General features: G+C 37.4%; 1 protein-coding gene across 4 annotated transcripts in view; it reads right to left on the bottom strand.

The window, feature by feature from the left end:
* Positions 1-3,098: 3,098 nt before the first annotated feature.
* Positions 3,099-20,867, bottom strand: part of ELMOD1 (ELMO domain containing 1) — an 87,339-nt gene continuing 69,570 nt past the window's right edge. For 3 of the 4 annotated variants that reach the window (XM_042232876.1, XM_042232875.1, XM_042232877.1), the window contains 4 exons: positions 20,644-20,667; positions 17,710-17,760; positions 16,468-16,601; positions 3,099-4,485 (listed from right to left, as the gene is read on the bottom strand). In XM_042232876.1, the coding sequence (XP_042088810.1) occupies positions 4,313-4,485; positions 16,468-16,601; positions 17,710-17,760; positions 20,644-20,667 (382 nt within the window). In that variant the 3' untranslated portion in view covers positions 3,099-4,312. The remainder of the gene's footprint in view (positions 4,486-16,467; positions 16,602-17,709; positions 17,761-20,643; positions 20,668-20,867) is intronic. The other variant, XM_004015994.5, reaches the window with a different exon arrangement.

Here is a 20,867-nt window from a genome sequence, read left to right as displayed (position 1 = left end):
TTGGGTAAACTGTTTCTTATCATAGCAAGTAGTGTTTTGAAAAACCTGGTAGAGGCATGCTACATAATTTACATTTTAAGCAGTTGACCCTTGTTCAATGGAGTAACTATAAGCAAGCTAAAAATGTTCAAGGGAAAAACACACAGTGACATCACACTTTAAAATATGCCTTTGAAAGCTTCTCTCCTTTTTTTTTCACACCTCACTTCATATGACAGGATAGAATACATCTTTCACAAAGAGGTGTGAACAAGAAATCTAATAATAATCAGAACTAGAAGGAGTTGGCAGAGTCTGTTCATCCTAAAATTGTGTAGTCATGTTAAGAAACAACAGAGAGAAATCCAAGGAGTTGGGAGGGAAAGCTCCTAGCTTTGTTACCATCAGCTATCTCTGCCTGATTTGATAGACAGAGTACCTGATGAACTATGAATGGAGGTTCGTGACATTGTATAGGAGGCAGTGATCAAGACCATCCCCAAGAAAAGGAAATGCAAAAAGGCAAAACTGTTGTTTGCGGAAGCCTTACAAATAGCTGAGAAAAGAAGAGAAGCTAAAGGCAAAGGAGAAAAGGAAAGATATATACATCTGAATGCAGAGTTCCAAAGAATAGCAAGGAGAGATAAGAAAGCCTTCCTCAGTGATCAGTGCAAAGAAATAGAGGAAAACAATAGAATGGGAAAGACTAGAGATCTCTTCAAGAAAATTAGAGGTACAAAGAGAACATTTAATGCAAAGATGGGCACTATAAAGGACAGAAATGGTATGGACCTAACAGAAACAAGATATTAAGCAGAGGTGGCAAGAATACATAGAAGAACTATACAAAAAAGAACTTAATGACCCAGATAACTACGATGGTGTGATCACTCACCTAGAGCCAGACAACCTGGAGTGTGAAATCAAGTGGGCCTTAGAACAAAGCTAGTGGAAGTGATAGAATTCCAGTTGAGCTATTTCAAATTCTAAAAGATGATGCTGTGGAAGTGCTGAACTTAATATGCCAGCAAATTTGGAAAACTCAGCAGTGGCCACAGGACTGGAAAAGGTCAGTTTTTCATTCCAATCCCAAAGAAAGGCAATGCCAAAGAGTGTTCAAACTACTGCACAATTGCACTCATCTCACAGGCTAGCAAAGAAATGCTTAAAATTCTCCAAGCTAGGCTTCAACAGTATATGAACCGCGAACCTCCAGATGTTCAAGCTAGATTTAGAAAAGGTAGAGGAACCAGAGATCAAATTGCCAACATCTGTTGGATCATCGAAAAAGCAAGAGAGTTCCAGAAAAACATCTACTTCTGCTTTGTTGATTACACCAAAGCCTTTGACTGTGTAGATCAAAACAAACTGGAAAATTCTTCGAGATGGGAATACCAAACCACCTTATCTTCCTTCTGAGAAATCTGTATGCAGGTCAAGAAGCAATAGTTAGAACTGGACATGGAACAACAGACTGGTTCCAAATCGGGAAAGGAGTACGTTAAGGCTGTATATTGTCACCCTGCTTATTTAACTTATATGCAGGGTACATCACGTGAAATGCCAGGTTGGATGAAGCACAAGCTGGAATCAAGATTGCTGGAAGAAGTATCAATAACCTCAGATATGCAGATGATACCAACCCTATGGCAGAAAGCAAAGAGGAACTAAGGAGCCTCTTGATGAAAGTGAAAGAGGAGAGTGAAAAAGCTGGCTTAAAACTCAACATTCAGAAAACTAAGATCATGGCATCTGGTTCCATCACTTCATGGGAAATAGATGGGGAAACAATGGAAACAGTGACAGACTTTATTTTCTTGGGCTCTAAAATCACTGCAGATGGTGACTGCAGCCATGAAATTAAAAGATGCTTGCTCCTTGGAAGAAAAGTTATGACCAACCTAGATAGTATATTCAAAAGCAAAGACATTACATTACTGACAAAGGTCTGTCTAGTCAAAGCTATGGTTTTTCCAGTAGTCATATATGGATGTGAGAGTTGAACTATAAAGCAAGCTGAGTGCCAAAGAATTGATGCTTCTGAATTGTGGTGTTGGAGAAGACTGTTGAGAGTCCCTTGGACTGCAAGGAGATCAAACCAGTCAATCCTAAAGGAAATCAGTGCTGAGTATTCTTTGGAAGGACTGATGCTGAAGCTGAAACTCCAATACTTTGGCCACCTGTTGCAAGAACTAACTCATTGGAAAAGACCCTTGATGCAGGGAATGATTGAAGGCAGGAGGAGAAGGGCATGACAGCGGATAAGATGGTTGGATGGCATCACTGACTTGATGGACATAAGTTTCAGCAAGCTCTGGGAATTGGTGATGGATAGAGAAGCCTGGCATGCTGCAATCTGTGTGGTTGCAAAGAGTCACACATGACTGATCGACTGAACTGAACTGATCTCTGCCTTACAGAAGGGATATGAGCTAGTTAAATACCACACATTATCAAACCATGTTAGTGACACATGACTATACTGGATAGGAAGAGACAATGTATATATGTGGCTTACAAAGGCGTGAAAATAGAATAATACCTTTATATATAACAGTGTCCGCTATGGTGGAAACTCAGGGCTCCCAAAACAGATCATTTACCAGGTTTACAAATTCTCACTTATTCTGAAGAGGAATATATATTCCTGTCACTACTCATGGTATATGTCATGCATTAAATCATCTCCTTCCCTTCCCCATTCTAAGAAAAGGCACAAAGGTATATAAGATGCCATGCAAAATCCTGCCACCTGGCACGCAACTGAAAGGGAAAGGATAGCAAAATCCTAGAGGAGCTAGAATGGACTTGGAAACAACAGGCACCTTAATATCTCCTATATCATCTAACAATAGAGAAATCAGGCTTTAAAGGAAGTTGCAAAGAAAAAGCTGGATCTTATTCATTCATTAAAGGACTATCAGGCCTCAAGGTTAGTTAAATAAAAGCAATCTATCTCTCAGACATAACACACTGTAATTCATACCTGGTTACTCTGGACAATGGCATGATTTATATTTAGCTCCAGGTTGTCAGTCTTTGACATTCTACCCACCCGCATATTTGCATATTCAGAAGGTGTACAAACACAAAAATATTAAAATGAAATCCACTATACATTATAGTAGAATGACATGTAATTTATTCATAACTGAGTTAGGCCATACTCAAAATTCACTTAAATAAGCAAATGATTATGCAAACATCTAATAATACTAAAATTGATAGTCAGAAGGTATAAAATACCATGGGGATGAAATGCCATGGTAAATACTATTCAACAGACTACAATCATAATTCTGAACTAAATCATGGTTTTTAGATGACTTTAAGCAGTTTCGAAATGATTTAATTTTGTTTCCCTGCCAAGCAATTTACTTCTTCCACTGATAAAAGACAGGGCCATTAGTTTCATAAGTCAGGTTCTTCTCTTGCAACACAGTTTCTTGCAAAAAATTTTTTTAATATTACTTTTTGACATAGACAACAAACCAGCCAGCACTCAGTGCCCCAAGCAAAGATGCTTGGATCAGAACAGGGCCTGGGTTTAACTCTGAGTTCAGCAAGAGGCAGGCAGTGAAAAAGCTTTTGCAGCATTTGCAGTACGCGTACTTCTTTTCTGAGGCTGAAGCATCATAAACATATTTAGGCATCCAAGCCAGTAAAATTATGAGAATAAAATAATACGATGTCCAGATGACAATGCCACAATTACAACTAGGGGTAAATTACAGTATAATTCCGTAGTGCTTCAGACAAAAACAACACCTACCTAAATTTGCTTCTTGTAAGCCTTGTTACATTTTCATGAAGTGCAGTGGTGTTTGTAATAATGATTTATCTTATCATGTGTCTGTTTGTATCATTTTAAATTCTTATACTTTATTGGAATGAGGTCCAAGCGTGAACCTGGTCTGAAGAGCTAGCAGCTGTAGTCACAAAACATATCAATAAATTAAAAGGCTTTCACAGAACAAAATTCAGCTAAATCTTTTACATATAAAATACAGCTAGAGAAATACAATTCTTCAATGCTAAATTATGAGTGAGAGGAAGACAATTTAAAAAAATAGAAAACTCTCTCCATACTGGGTGTCAAGGCAAGATGTAACACTGCATGATGCCACAATATGAGCAGTCACTGGATGACAGATACCCCAGACATTGTGGTATCTGGGGATCTGGTAATTATGATCAAGATATGAAAACACTGTAACAAAAGGCATGCATACAATCACTGAGTGCATTCAGTGCATGAGCTGGGACCTAAGCAGAGATCTAACACAATAATGAGGCAGTGTTCCGGGCTATCCATTAAAACAAGTGTGGGTGACTACATGTTGATTAAACCTTCTGAGGCAGCAAAGTGCGGGCACAATGCCATGTCTGGATTCTGCAGCTGTTTTATGATCCTCTTGCGGAATTTCTCTCGCACACGATTAAATTCCATTATGTCCATAGGATCCTCTTCAATCCAAAACTTATGAAACTCGTGCATCAAATAACCTGTTAGAGATAAGACAAATGACAAGAATGCAAGAGGAAAAAAAAATCCTTAATCTTATTCAAAATCACCCTGAATGCTGAAAGAGATGTCAAACCAAGTATCGGCAACTATGGAGTGCAAATGCAATAAATACTACTGTTTCATCTGTTAAGAAACGAATCGCCAGTCTAGGTTTGATGCAGGATACAGGATGCTTGGGGCTGGTGCACTGGGATGACCCAGAGGGATGGTATGCGGAGGGAGATGGGAGGGGGGTTCAGGATTGGGAACACGTGTACACCCGTGGTGGACTCATGTTGAAGTATGGCAAAACCAATACAATATTGTAAAGTAACAACAAAAAAAAATTCTTTAAAACTAGTGCAAGTAGAAGCTACCAATCTACAAGATTTTTGCACTTGGTCCTAGAATTATTCTCACTCTTCTAGAGCTGCTGTAAGTCGCTTCAGTCCTGTCTGACTCTGTGTGACCCCACAGACGGCAGCCCACCAGGCTCCTCTGTCCCTGGGATTCTCCAGGCAAGAATATTGGAAAAATCAATTCTGCCATTTCTAGAATATGAATAACATCTGGAACATAGTCTGAAAAGTAGACAGTAACCACTTCATTCTTCCCCTCCTAGTTAAATTAACATAATGGTCTGATTTTTCAAAGTACTCCACTCAGCCTTTTTTCTCTTGAAATTAGATTTAAATAAAGTTTTAAATTACCCTGACAAGTCAAGCAATTGCATTTTGACTATTATGAGACAATGAAAACTATAAATCAACTCTGAATAATACAGACTGGTCATTAAACTACATGAAATTGTTAATAAGACACTTTTGCTTTGAACCATAATTTCATATTCAAATCTTTTTGTCTCAAAAATGTTGTCTAGATCGGGGACATTTTGGAATAAATGCTAAGTATTTGATATGAGAACCTACTTACTGTATTTTGCTTCCCAACTGTGACCTCCTTCTACCACATTTAAAACTGAAAGGTGAATCAGTTCAGTTCCGTTACTCAGTAGTGTCCAACTCTTTGCAACCCCATGGACTGCATATGCCAGACTTCCCTGTCCATCACCAACTCCTGGAGCTTGCTCAAACTCATGTCCATTGAGTCAGTGATGCCATTCAACCAGCTCATCCTCTGTCATTCCCTTTTCCTCCTGTCTTCAATCTTTCCCAGCATCAGGGTCTTTTCAAATGAGTCAGTTCTTCATATCAGGTGGCCAAAGTATTGGAGTTTTAGCTTTGGCATCAGTCCTTCAATTGAATATTCAGGGCTGATTTCCTTTAGAACTGACTGGTTTGATCTCATTGCAGTCCGAGGGACTCTCAACAGTCTTCTCTAACACCACAGTTCAGAAGCATCAATTCTTCAGTGCTCAGCTTTCTTTATGGTCCAACTCTCACATCCATACATGACTAGTGGAAAAACCAGAGCTTTGACTAAACAGACCTTTGTTGACAAAGTAATGTCTCTGCTTTTTAATATGCAGTCTAGGTTGGTCATAGCTTTTCTTCTAAGGAGCAAATGTCTTTTAATTTCATGGCTACAGTCACCATCCGCACTGATTTTGGAGCCCAAAATAAAGTCTGTCACTGCTTCCATTGTTTCCCCATCTATTTCCCATTAAGTAATGGGACCAGATGCCATTATCTTCGTTTTCTGAATGTTGAGCTTTAAGCCAACTTTTTCACTTTCCTCTTTCACTTTCATCAAGAGGCTCTTTAGCTCCTCTTCATTTTCTACCTTAAGGGTAGTGTCATCTGCATATCTGAGGTTATTGATACTTCTTCTGGCTATCTTGATTCCATCTTGTGCTTCATCTAGTCCAGCATTTCTCCTGATGTACTCTGCATATAAGTTAAATAAGCAGGGTGACAATATACAGCCCTGACGTACTCCTTTTCCTGTTTGGAACCTGTTTTTTCATGTCCAGTTCTAACTGTTGCTTCTTGACCTACATACAGATTTTGCAGGAGGCAGGTCAGGTGGTCTGGTATTCCCATCTCTTGAAAAATTTTCCAGTTTGTTGTGATCCACACAAAGGCTTTGGCATAGTTAATAAAGCAGAAGTAGATGTTTTTCTGGAACGCTCTTGCTTTTTCGATGATCCAACAGATGTTGGCAATTTGATCTCTGGTTCCTCTGCCTTTTCTAAATCCAGCTGGAACATCTGGAAGTTCATGGTTCACATACTGTTGAAGCCTAGCTTGGAGAATTTTGAGCATTACTCTGCTGGCCTGTGAGATGAGTGCAATTGTGCAGTAGTTTGAACACTCTTTGGCATTGCCTTTCTTTGGGATTGGAGTGAAAACTGACCTTTTCCAGTCCTGTGGCCACTGCTGAGTTTTCCAAATTTGCTGGCATATGAAGTTCAGCACTTCCACAGCATCATCTTTCAGGATTTAAAATAGCTCAACTGGAATACCATTGCCTCCACTAGCTTTGCTTTATTTACCACTATTGACAATAAACAGGCACTGTGAAAAATTCTTTAATGAAGAATTCACTTTTCCACAATGTGAACTTCACTCACTCTAAATGTTATCTAAGATAGCACAGGGTTTTAGAAGAATACAAATCCATTGGTTTCACAATTTTTCTACCTTACATGCAACTATAGGAAAACATTTTGAAAGGTTTAAGTGATTAGAATAAGAGTTGAAGGTGGAGGGGTTGTTAATAATCTAACACCATTCTCCTTCCTCTCAAGGTTACAAAAGTCACGCTGTAAATCTTGAAAACTGATTCCCTGGAACTTTCTTTCTCTATTACATCAGAAAAATAATTAGACACCATGACATTATTCTAATCAAAATGTGAAAATGGTGGCTTAGCTTCCAGGGTACATATCACGATCGTAAAACTTCACTCATTTATATAACATTACTGAGTGTTCACAAACCCATTTGGCTTACTGATTGGTTGGCTCATCTGCTAATTAACAAACATATAACAGATACAAGGAAATGGTAGAGCTCCATGCTCCCCAACTCTCAGTTTTTTGGAGGGACCAAGGCAGAAAATTTCAGATAATGATTTGTTAGCTAAGGAAGCTAACATGACATGGAGAGCAGAGGAAGGAAAGAGAAGCCAGTCTCTTTTAATTGCTTACAGTTTTATTGCTTACAGTCTCTTATTTAATTCTCACAACAGCTTTATAGAATAGGAAATGCAGATAAGTCTACATTTTACAGATGAGGACAGTGGGTTTAAACAGATACCTGAATGGTGTACAATCACACAATTATAGCTGGAAGCTTGGACATGAAATAAACTGCCTTTTCCAGTGGACTCGCTTCTTCTGGTTATTATTCCTGTGTATAGTTCCTTATTTTGAAGGTCAAAGAAAAGCTAATTCTTTTTTTTCCTTCTGGCCATTGTACTTCCTTCTGCTCACTACACCTAATCTCATTTCATTTCAATGCAGCTGCACGTTCAGTGGAGCTTTAGATCGAATATAATTCTTACAGCACATTGACGTGGCAGCGCAGTCACTGCTCACTGAGTGATACTGTAAAGTCAAAATAACAGAGCTCTTATATATTCTTTCACCTAGATGAAATGCCTGTTTGGAATACAAACATGCCTTTCCAACCCAGGACTGCAGCAAATTTGTTGTTGCCTGACTGTGTCCTGGTTTTGCTTCACTGCATTTGATTAGTACACAACAGAAACATACATAAGGACACAGGAAACTGCAAGAATATTAAAGAGGAGATGTGCAAAACTGATTACATTTGATAGAGGAATAAAAAATCCAGGGCACAGTTAGCTTCTTCTAAAGAGGCCTAGTCTCTCTATTATAGGAGTAAATATAATCACCTAGTTGTCAAAGTAAGAGTTGTAATCACAAATACAAGGGACTTCCACTTTCCATTAATAAGTCATTAAAATGTTAGTATTTTAAAATTTGCTTTTTTATTTGAGTCATACATGTTTTTGCTGTTCAGTTGCTAAGTTGTGTTTGACTCTCTGTGACCCCATGGACTGTAGCATGCCAGGCTTCCCTGTCCTTCACTATCTCTCAGAGTCTGCATAAATTCATGTCTACTGAGTTCTGATACTATCCAACCATCTCATCCTCTGTTGCTCTTCTCCTCCTACTCTCAATCTTTCCCAGTATCAGGGTCTTTTCCAGTGAATTGGCTTTTCACATAGGTAGCCAAAGTACTGGAGCTTCAGCTTTAGCATCAGTCCTTCCAATGAATATTCAGAATTGATTTCCTTTAGGATTGACTGGTTCGCCTCCTTGGTGTCCAGTGGACTCTCAAGAGTCTTTTTCTCCAGAACCACAATTCAAAAGCATCAGTTTTTTTTTGGCATTCAGTCTTCTTTATGGTCCAATTCTCACATCCCTGTATGTCTACTGGAAAAATCACAGCTTTGACTCTATGGATCTTTGTCAGCAAAGTGATGTCTCTGCTTTTTAATACACTGTCGAGGTTTGTCACTGCTTTTCTTCCAAGGAGCAAGCATCTTTTAATTTTGTGGCTACAGTCACCATCTTCAGTGATTCTACAGCTCAAGAAGATAAAATCTGCCCTGTTTCCACTTTTTCCCCATCTATTTACATGAAAGCATGGGACCAGATGTCATGATCTTAGTTTTTTGAATGTTGAGTCTGAAGCCAGTTTTTTCACTCTCCTCTTTCACCCTCATCAAGAGACACTTTTTAGTTCCTCTTCACTTTCTGCCATTAGAGTAATATCATCTGGATATCTGAGGTTGTCAATAATTCTCCTGGCAATCTTGATCTCAGCTTGTGAGTCTTCCAGCCTGGCGTTTTGCATGGTGTACTCTGCACAGAAGTTAAATAAGGAGGGTGACAATATCAATATGCAGCCTTGACCTACTCCTTTCCCAATCTACTGTTTGGGAACCAGTCTACTGTTCCCTGTCCAGTTTTAACTGTTGCTTCTTGACCTACATACAGGTTTTTCAGGAGGCAGGTAAGATGGTCTGGTATTCCAATCCCTGACGAATTTTCCACAGTTTGTTGTGATCCACAGTCAAAAGCTTTAGCATAGTCAATGAACTTATTGATGTACAGCTGATTTACAATGTTGTATTAGTTTCAGGTGTACAGCAAAATAATTCAGTTATACATATGCATACCTATTCTTTTTCATATTCTTTCCCTTTTTGGTTATTACAACATATTCAGTATACTTTTGTGTTCTACAGTAGGTCCTTCTTAGTTAACTATTTTATGTATAGTGTGTATATGTAAATCCCACACTCCTAATTTAACCTCTCCATCTTTCCGCTTTGGTAGCCATAGTTTGTTTTCCATTTATGTGGGTCAGTCTATCTTTTGTTGTTGTTGTTGTTATTAAGTTTATTTGTAATTTTTTTCAGATTTCACATAAAAGCAATATCATATGATATTTGTCTTTGCCTGGTTTACTTCATTTAGTAGGATAATCTCTAGGTCCATCCATACTGCTATAATTGGCATTATTTCATTCTTTTTTTAATGTCTGAGTATATTGTATTGTATAGCTATCTATCTGTCTATATCATATCTTCTTTATCCATTATCTGTTGATGGACATTTAAGTTGCTTCCATTCCTTGGCTACTGTAAATAATGCTGCAATGAACACTGGCATGCATGTATCCTTTTGAATTATAGTCTTCTCTGGATATATGCCCAAGAATGAGACTGCCGTTCTATTTTTTTTTTTTTTTTAAGGAACCTCTATACTGTTCTCCATAGTAGCTGTATCAATTTACACTCTCACCAACAATGTAGGAGGGTTCCCTTTGCTCCATGCCCTCTCCAGCATTTATTATTTGTAGACTTTTCTATGATGGCCATTCTGACCAGAGTGAGGTGAAATCTTATTGTAGTTTTGATTTATATTTCTCTAATAATTAGTGATGCTGTTTTTTAGCCACTAAGTCATGTCCAACTCTTTTTCAACCATGTGGACTAGCCTGCCAGAATCCTCTGTCCATGGGACTTCCCAGACAAGAACACTGGAGTGGGTTGCCATTTCCTCCTCCAGAGGATCTTCCCAATCCAGGGATCTAACTTCCAACTCCTGCATTTGCAGGCAGATTCTTTGCCACTGAGCCACCAGGGAAGCCCCACTAATTAATGATGAAAGTGAAAGTGAAAAGTGAAAGTGAAAGTCACTTAGTTGTGTCTGACTCTTTGAGACCCCATGGGCTATAGAGTCCATGGAATTCTCCAGGCCAGAATACTGGAGTGGGTAGCCTTCCCCTTCTCCAGGGGATCTTCCCAACCCAGGGATCAAACCCAGGTCTCCTGCACTTTACCACCTGAGCCACAAGGGAAGCCCAATTAATGATGATGAGCATCAAACTATACATAGAGTCAAATAGTTTAATAAGTTTTGTTACAAAACACAAACAAAACCCCAGAAACCCTGCCTATCCTAATTCTTGCTTCCTTAAATAAACATTTCAATTCATTCAGTTGATTCTTTGATTAATGATTCCATAGCTCTAAATAACATATTTTCCATTGCTTGATTTTTTTACTTCCTTCATTTTGAAGATTCTCTTCTCTTTCCTTATAGATCTCCTGCTTTCTGGACCCCATTTATTCCTGTAAGGATTACTCTCTTGTTTCCTGGAAACACATCCTTCAAGAACTTTCTTATAAAGATACAAAAAAGTAAAATGTTTAAGACCTCGCACTTGAAAAATGTGTTTATTTTATTCCCATATTTAACTAGTAAGTTAGACTGGTTATAGAATTCTAAATTGGAAACTATATTCCCTTAGATTTTAAATAACATTCTCAAATGTTTGAAGACGTTATTCTACCATCATCTAGACTAAAATGTTGCTGTTGAGAAGTCCAGTGCCATCTTAATTCTCAATTCTTTATGTGACAGACTTGGAAATATTTAGAATCATTTCCTCCCTAAGTCATACAATTTCACAATGATATGGGCCTGAGTGTAAATCCATTTTAATCTATTACGCTAGTTCTTACTAGCTGAAATATGAAAAGTCATCCTTCAGTTGTGAATATTTTTCTTGATGTATTACTTTGATTCATTCCCCTTAGTTTCACTGTTCTTTTTCTGGCCCTTCCGTTATAGATGTCTAAGAATGGTCCTTTCAAACCTTTCTTTTCTGTTTTCCATCTATATTTCTTCTACTTTCTGGAAGAGTTTCTAGCTTTATCTTCTAATTTTCCCTCAAGGTTTCATTTATATAATCTGATTTTTAATTTCTAAGAGTACTCTTTTGTTCTCTTGAGTGCTCATTCTATGGCACCTTGTTCATGTTTCACAGTAGCAATTCTTCTCTTTATCTTCTGGGGACATTAATGATACATATTTCTAAAGTTTTCTTCTCTCTGCATTGCTTCTATTTCTTTAGAGTGGCTTTATTTCTGCGTGCTTTAGACTCTCTTTCATGCTTGAGGCTTTCCTTACTGTTTTTGCTATCTAGGGCTACACTCAATATGCCAGCAAATTTGAAAATTAAGCAGTGGCCAAAAGACTGGAAAGGTCAGTTTTCATTCCAATCCCAAAGAAAGGCAATGCCAAAAAATTTTCAAAAAGTGTACAATTGTACTCATCTCACAGACTAGCAAAGTAATGCTCAAAATTCTCCAAGCCAGGCTTCAACAGTATGTGAACCGTGAACTTCCAGAATTTCAAGCTGGATTTAGAAAAGGCAGAGGAATCAGAGATCAAATTGCCAACATCCACTGGATCATTAAAAAAGCAAGAGAGTTCCAGAAAAACATCTGCTTCTGCTTTATTGACTACACCAAAGCCATTGACTGTGTGGATCACAACAACTGTGGAAAATTCTTCAAGAGATGGGACTACCAGACCACCTGACCTGCCTCCTGCAAAATCTGTATTCAGGTCAAGAAGCAACAGTTAGAACCAGACATGGGACAACAGACTAGTTCCAAATCGGGAAAGGAGTACGTTAAGGCTATATATTGTCACCCTGCTTATTTAACTTATATGCAGAACACATCATGTGAAATGCTTAGCTGGATGAATCACAAGCTGGAATCAAGATTGCTGGGAGAAATAACATTAACCTCAGATATGCAGATGACACCACCCTTTTATGGCAGAAAGCAAAGAGGAACTAAAGAGTCTCTTGGTGAAAGTTAAAGAAGAGAGCGAAAAAGTTGGCTTAAAACTCAGCATTCAGAAAACGAAGATCACGGCATCTGGTCCCATCACTTCACGGCAAATAGATGGGGAAACAGTGGAAACAGTGACAGACTTTATCTTTGGGGCTCCAAAATCACTGCAGATGGTGACTGCAGCCATGAAATTAAATGACACTTCCTCCCTGGAAGAAAAGCCATAACCAACCTGGACAGCATATTAAAAAGCAGAGACATTACTTTATCAACAAATTTCTGTCTAGTCAAAGCTCTGGTTTTTCCACTAGTCATGTATGGATGTGAGAGTTTGACCAGAAAGCAAGCTGAGCGCCAAAGAATTGGTGTTTTTGAACTGTGGTGTTGGAGAAGATTTTTGAGAGTCCCTTGGACGGCAAAGAGATCAAACCAGTCAATCCTAAAGGAAACCAGTCCTGAATATTCACTGGAAGGACTGATGCTGAAGCTGAAACTCCAATACTTTCACCACCTGAGGTGAAGAGCTGACTCAGTGGAAAAGACTCTGATGCTCGCAAAGATTTAAGGCAGGAGGAGAAGGGGACGATAGAGGATGAGATGGTTGGATGACATCACTGATTCAATGGACATAAGTTTAATGTGCTCTGGGAGTTGGTGATGGACCAGGAAGTCCATGGGCTCTTAAAGAGTCCATGGGGTCGCAAAAAATTGGACATGACTGAGCAAATGCACTGACTGATTGATAAGAGGGATGGATCCACAATGCCTGGAGTCTCAAATGGGAAGATCTGAAGGTTGGGGGTGGTGACTTGACAGCTGGTGGCAGGAATCATTTGGAGGCATATTCACTCACGTGTCTAGAAGTGGATGCTGACTATCCATTGGGACCTCCTCTGAGGCTGTCAATCTTGATTGCTACATATGGCTCCTCTGTGTGTCCTGGATTTCCTCACAACACAAAGGAATCAGATCCCTTAAATGGTGGTTCATGCTTCTAAAGCCAGCTCAATCCCTGACCTCCAGATCAAAACTTTTTTTCTTTAAAAAAATTATTTTATTGATATATAGTTGTGTTACAATGTTTTGTTAATTTCTTCTGCACAGTAAAAGTGACTCCGTTATACATATATGAACATTCTTTATACTATTCTTTTCCAATATGGTTTATCATAGGATATTGAATATAGTTCCCCAGGATATACAGTAAGACCTTGTTGTTTATCATTCTATATATGATAGACAGTTTGCATCTGCTAACTCTAACCTCATTCCATCCCTTCCCCAATCTCCTGTTCCTTGGCAACCACACATCTGTTCTCTACCTCCACGGGTTTGTTTTTGTTTCATGGATAGGTTCATTTGTGTCATAATTTAGATTCTACATATAAGTGATATCCTATGGTATTTGTCTTTCTCCTTCTGACTCACTTCACTTAGTATGATAATCTCCAGTTGCATTCACTCCAAATGGCATTATTTCATTCTTTTTTATGGCAGAGTAGTACTGTATTCCATTGTATATATGTACCACATCTTCTTTACCCACAAATGAAAGCCTTTCCTAAAGTAGCCCTAGAAGTCACATAGTATGAATTCTGCTTATTCTACCGGTCAGCTCAGTTGGGCTGGGATGACAGGAATGCAAAAACCCTACTTCCTAACAGAAGAAGTATCAAAGAATTTGAGGACATGTTTTTAAGCATCTAACTCAAATATCTGATAATAACTTGGCTCTCTGTAGTGTATTTTACTAAATAAAAAGCCAATTGGAGTAAAAGTTAATTGGAAGCTCTAAGCACTAGGTAGGGTTTGCTGATAGTGAGCATGACTGTAGAGTGATATTGCTAGGCTGTTTCATGGGGCAGACCTGGAGGTCAGCGTTTTCAGCTATTTTCTCTTGGGATGTTCAGATCTCAGAGAAGGCCTTTGTCAATCTCTTGACTGGCTGCCAAAGTGATAGGAACCGGGTAGGAGAAGGAGCCTGGGTCTCAGTCTTTATCATCACTTTCAGTATGGTTTGCCATTAACTGTACCTGATTCTCATCAGACCAGAAACCCTTTATTTTTCTCTCTCTGGAAAGTAACTAGCCTTTGCTGAGGAGGGGGCAGGACAGCAGCTGTCTCTTGAAAAATGGGATTTAGGCCTCTAAGAGATTCTTAACATATTTTCAAGCAAACTTGCCAGTTTTGGTCTTATGTTAACCCTCATTTCTGAGATATTTAATGCTGCCAATTCTTGAACCTTTTGAAGAGTCTTGTGGAATAAATCAGGTTGCTTCTTACTTTCCATGCCACCTGTTAGGGATTTGCTTTCTTAAGGCCACTAACTCATTCACCACTTAATCTGTTTTCCAGCTTTCAAAATGAGATTTTCTTGTCTTGTTTCTGATTTTTATCCTTGTGGGTTTATGCTTTCTTTCAGTTCAGTTCAGTTCATTTCAGTCGCTCAGTTGTGTCTGACTTTTTGCAACCCCATGAACTGCAGCACGCCAGCCCTCCCTGCCCATCACCAACTCCGGGAGCCTACTCATACCCATGTCCATTGAGTCGATGATGCCATCCAACCATCTCATCCTCTGCCTTAGGATTTTCCTAAGAACTTTCTATTGAGTGGAATTTCAGAAGGGAGTGTAATACATACACTAATTATGTCATCTTTAACTGGATGTCCTGATTAGGTAGATATAAAAGATGATAGAATCCTAGATAATATAAGCACTATTAATTTAGGAATTTAAATAAAATAAATATCTGTTAACTTTTGACTTTATCACATTTTAAAAACGAACCCAGGAACAACACTTTCCTGCGGTAGATTTGGGGTGGAATGATGTGGTCTTAACCATAATTAGAAACAGTGCAGATCTGGTTGCCAACTTAACAGCAGAAAACAAAAAAAAAGCTAAAAAAAACCAGAAGGAGAAGAACTTTGACATTTTCTTGCTAAAAAAGCTTAAGTACAGGCCCTCAGTGCAATAAGCAATGTTCAAATGGACAGGAGCCTGGCATGCTCATGGGGTCACAAAGAGTTGGACACGACTTGGCAACTGAACAACAAAAACTACAAAATAACTTATAAGGCATTTCTTCTATAAATTGCTTAGGGTTACTTGATGATTTGGCAGATTATCTTTCTATGTTCCTCCAAACCAGTTAACATCTGGCCTGCAAAGATAATAATGACATATAGCTACATTTTAAGATTCTGCTTTTAAAATTGGACAATAGCATCCCAGGACTCTACTAAACAGGCTTGATCTTTATCTTCTGAAACCTCAGCACAACTGCAACCTCAGGTTCAGGATCAACAATAATTCCCTCTATTAGTACCTACAGTTAGAAGGAACTACAAACTCTACCCTCTGTAGCAATAGTAGTAGTAGCAGTAAAATTAATACCAACAAGTCCACCACCATCTGTATCCCCCACTAAACCACCACCTCCTCTTTCTAATGTTCACGGAGCACTTTCTAATGTTCACTAGCTAATAAAAATAACATTTTATCTTCATCTCATTTTGCATCCATTTTATAGATGAGATGGCTGAGGTTTAGGGGAGGGTAGTAAATGTAGATCTGGAGTCAACTCAGGCTGTTTTCAAAGCCTGTACAGTTAAGTGCCATGCTGGATCAGAGGGAGAAAGACATCCATGATGTCTTTAAGTCAGATGGGAAGTTGATACATTGAATATTAGGCAAGAGGAGGGAAGGAGAAAAGATTCATGATGCCTGAAAGTATGTGGTTTTGAATGAGAAAACAAAATACAAACTAAAGGAGGAGTTCACGGCTCCAAAGCAACCAAATCACAAAGATCTCTCAGCTTCAGCCCTTGCCGAGAGCGTTCTCTATATAAGTCTGTGTCAACAATTAAGCAACAAGACACTTACAGAATGTTTGCTGGAAGTGTGATAATGTTGGAGCTTCTGGAGCGATGTTGTAGAAATGAGTTTTTAGAGCTCCGCTCACCAGTAGATTATATGCCAGATCAGTTATATTGATGCCCACAATTGCAAACGAGTACCTGAAAAATACAAGCCACAACACCAACTGTGTGTCACATATAGGAAGTAAGCATCTCAAAAAAATGGTAATTTGATTTTTACATTACTATTAAATTATGAGAATGTCAGATTTCCCTTCCTCACAGTCTTATCAAAACTCTGAATCTTATTAATTAACAGAAAATTTTAATAATGTTTGCCAAGAGAATAGAGAGTTTATATGCTTTAACTTACTAGTTCCATTCCCAAATATATGAGAAAAAACCAGGAAATGAAAAAGCTTTATATGCAATGATAGTCATTTATATGGCAAAGATATGTAAATTATTCACATATCCTAAAGAAGATGATTGGAGAAATAAATTATGGTAATCTCATAGTGTACTACAGCTAGTAAAACTATATTCCTAAAGATTTAAGCAGGATATAAAACAATATACAAGGAACAAGCCAAGTTTTATTATATACATTCAAATGTGAACAAAAATATTCTAAGAATTAAATGCTACAAAATATTAGTATGGGTATATTAGAGTAACATGACTAGGGTGTTTCTGTTTACTTCTCTATATTTTTGAAATTTTCTATAATAAATCAAATATTACTTTTAAAATGAGGAAAAATTAGTATCTTAATACTCAGGGTATATTTTCTAGTTCATTTTTCACATGTCTATTCAAAATTAAGTCAAATGGAGTTCTGAAGTCTTCTCTGGTACTAAAATTCCAGCACATAGAAAAGAAGTTCTCTGTTCAGAAATATTTTTGGATGACATGAGGCATTATAAAAAATGTTTTAAAGTAAAATTTTAACTAATAGCCAGACACTTGACAGAAATCCTTAAAAGCAAACTAGCAAATACTATTCCAGATTATGATTTTTGAAAATCATTTCCATACAGTTATAACTTTCTAAACCTTATGACTAGAACACAGGCAAAGCAGTACCATAAAATCATACAAGTAAATCCAAAAAAACATAAACAGGTCCTTTTCAAAACTGGATTATCTATTTCCATCAGGACAAGTGGACTTTCATCCTTGTCGTTCTTTGCAGTGCTCTTAGGACATTTTTGTTCTGGTTCTGGCTCAGACTGACAACCCGTTATATAAGGAGTCCCACACTCACCCAATTGCTTTATCCATCCTTTTCTTCTCCCATTCTGCTTTGCTGAATTTGCTGAATAAATGAGTGAACAAATAAATAAATATGTAAGATTTGATCTCTAATTAGCACCTGTTCTCTTTTAATTTTTTTTAAAACTGTTGACTAGATATGGGGATGTCTATAACTCAGTTATCAAACACTAATCAATTTAAATGTTATTAACTAAAAAGCTACAGTGCAATTTGTACAGAGCTCGGAAATGGAATTATTTAAAGCCATGGTACTTATCCCTATTCACTATAGTACAGTAGTGAGAGACAGACCTAAAAGTCAAACATACTCTTTGATATCATCCATTAATTATCAAACAATACTTCCTCCATGAAACCTTGCCTGGTATTGCTCTCTCCTCTAGCAAGATGCTACCTCACCCTCTCATATTTCCCCACACTGCACTTCATCTGGTTTTCCCTCATGGTAATTATATTATTTAACCTTATTTGTGATGTCTTATACACACTAGATTCCAAATAAACATTCACTGATAGTGAAAAAAAGAAAGAAGGAAAGAAAAAAAGGAGGGAGGGAGGAGAGAAGGGAAGGAGAGACACATAAGCTTTAAAAATTCTGTTCCTTCCTCTGGCTAAGCCGAGATAACTAACCCACAGCAGACACATTTTAACACATTGTTTATAATTAGAGCTTCCGAATAAGACTATCTGAAGAAATGGTACTATAATAAAGGCATTCTGAAAATACTAACTTGCATTCTATTATTCTGTGTACTTTCTTATGCCCCTTCTCACCCACTTCCACACTGCCAACATCTTGTGGGCAGGAGCCACCTTGCACTCTTCTTTGTGGCCAATGTGACCTTCACTCAGTGTTCTACACTAAAAACTGTCGTTCATCTTGGAACTAAATACAGTTTTAAAGTTAGAATTATTACGAACATTTAGCTTCCATCTAAGTAAGAAAAAGAGTTCTTCATAAAACAATGCAAACACTACATCGAAAGACACACACGTTACACACAGCACAAGCCCACAAAAACATGATGCATAACTGGTGTTTTCCTGTAAGTACTTCTTTCTATTCTATAAATGACTGGCTCTAATTCAAAGTAACTGTCTTTAACTCATATTAAAATAAGCCACTTCTTTTTAAAGTGTAACTGCTAATTATCAGCCAAAGAGGCATCAGGAGATTTTTACCTTAAACAACTCATACCCAAACTAAAAAGAGTTAGGTGTGAAATTTAAGAAATTTTGTATAAACAAATTTATAAGCAGCTCTTTTCAACAAAGCTTTATAAATGCATAGTGTCTCTGTATTTTGTTAAGTTAAATCCATCTGCATTGGAAATATAAGAAAAGACCAAATGACCTCCACTCATTTCAATACTTATAAGTAGTGATACTGTATAGGATATCCCAGCCCAAACAGAAGGAATTCCTCTCTTCAGGAAACATACACACCACAAACAAGCACAAAAACAGACTGTCAAAATTCTCCTCTTAAACTCCAATCTGCTTTTATCCCTCAAGTTACTTCAGGATAGATCTTCACAAGAGCAACAATGTAGAATGCTTGCTGAAGGGTAGACAGGGAAAAACCTTCCTTAGTATTTACTGGCTTCTCCTTTACTGGCTTCTCCCTGTTCAGCACCTGAAATATTCAGAGTCTGAAAGAATATAGGGTGATATCACAATGGGTTAATAAATATTTCTTTCAGACACTGGTGAAGGACAGTGGTGATTTCAAGATTTCTGATTTGTATTCAATGACATTTACCACCAGTTTGAAGTGGTTAACAGTTGAACTTCATCTACTCAATTTTATTTGTAGCTTGAGGGACAAAGGATTTGCATGCCCCTCCACCCCACACATTCTAGTCTCTTCTTAAATAAGCGTAAACACACAAACCCTTAATACTTCCTCTCTGATGGCCAACACAGGACATAAAATTATAAAGCTTTTCTTTCAGAATGGTTCATAGACAAAATTAATCCCTCTCCAATAGTTTATTAACAAATATTTTAAGCATATTGCCACTTCCCAAGGACCATGAAGGATTCATGTCTTCTACCTAATGCTTCTCCACAGAATAACAGTGCACACAGACTCCTCAGCCAATTTTAATTATAGAGAGTTCAGAATCTCTACATTAACAGAAACACGTAATTCAATGTAGTTAAAAAATTAAAATAGTTTGATTTTAGCCATGCAATGTATGGAGAAAGAGTTAAGGGATCTTAGTGTTTTTCTCAAAGTAAATAAAAAGTAAAGAAAATGAAAACTTAACCTTATAAAAGATTATAAATTTGGAAAGTATAGTATAATTTAATGAATCTTAGCCATTGAAGCTACAGTCAGTATAATATAAGATAAAAGGGGAGCCCCAAAGTCAATCTATACCTCTCATAGATTCTGAGAGTGGTATGATAAAATTTGGGACTTATTTAGTAATCATGAACACTGACAAGGACTGTTCATGCTGAGGAGCAAAAAGTGATACAAAAATATGAATACATAATAGAAGAACTCCTTATAATAAGACTAAAGCATGTATATACTCTTCATAATTATACAATTAGAAATACATTAATAGAAGAGTTAATATGCTTTGTGCAACAAAATTCCCAAATAAACTATCCATCTCTTGGAGTAGATGGGATCAGAGATGTGTGGTAATGTGTTCAGCCTTTAGGTAACATTTCAAAATATTTTTCCAATAGACACGGCTGTAGAAAGACTCTGACATTTTCTATCAGGTCAGTCTAATCTGATTTTTTCTTTACCAAAATGCAGGTCAAATGTAACAAACTATATTATATAAAATGTTGGGAAATGTTTGCTTTTAGAAATTTTTCATGAATTTGTATTTCTTGAAAAATTATTACCCATACTTAGCCTAAAATAAAAGTGAGAAAAAGCAAAAGCAAAGAAAAATACCTTATTTCCTCTTTAGTGATATCCCTTAATGCAATCAGTTAAAAAAAATTTAGAAAGTTAAATGAAAACACAAACAATTTACAATCTAGAATTTTATTAAGAAAATAGAACAGCCTCAGCAATTTCAGACTTTCTCACTTGGTCTCTGACTTCAGGACTTTGTTCCCCCTCTGTGGTCCCTTGTGTTTACCTCTTTCATACTCTGCTTTCTCCTTCTTCTTTGC

The sequence above is a fragment of the Ovis aries genome, chromosome 15, assembly GCF_016772045.2.
Source record: "Ovis aries strain OAR_USU_Benz2616 breed Rambouillet chromosome 15, ARS-UI_Ramb_v3.0, whole genome shotgun sequence".
NCBI classification, from domain to species: Eukaryota; Metazoa; Chordata; class Mammalia; order Artiodactyla; family Bovidae; genus Ovis; species Ovis aries.
The sequence above is the reverse complement of the archived record's forward strand: the minus strand, read 5'-3'. Positions and strand labels throughout refer to the sequence as shown.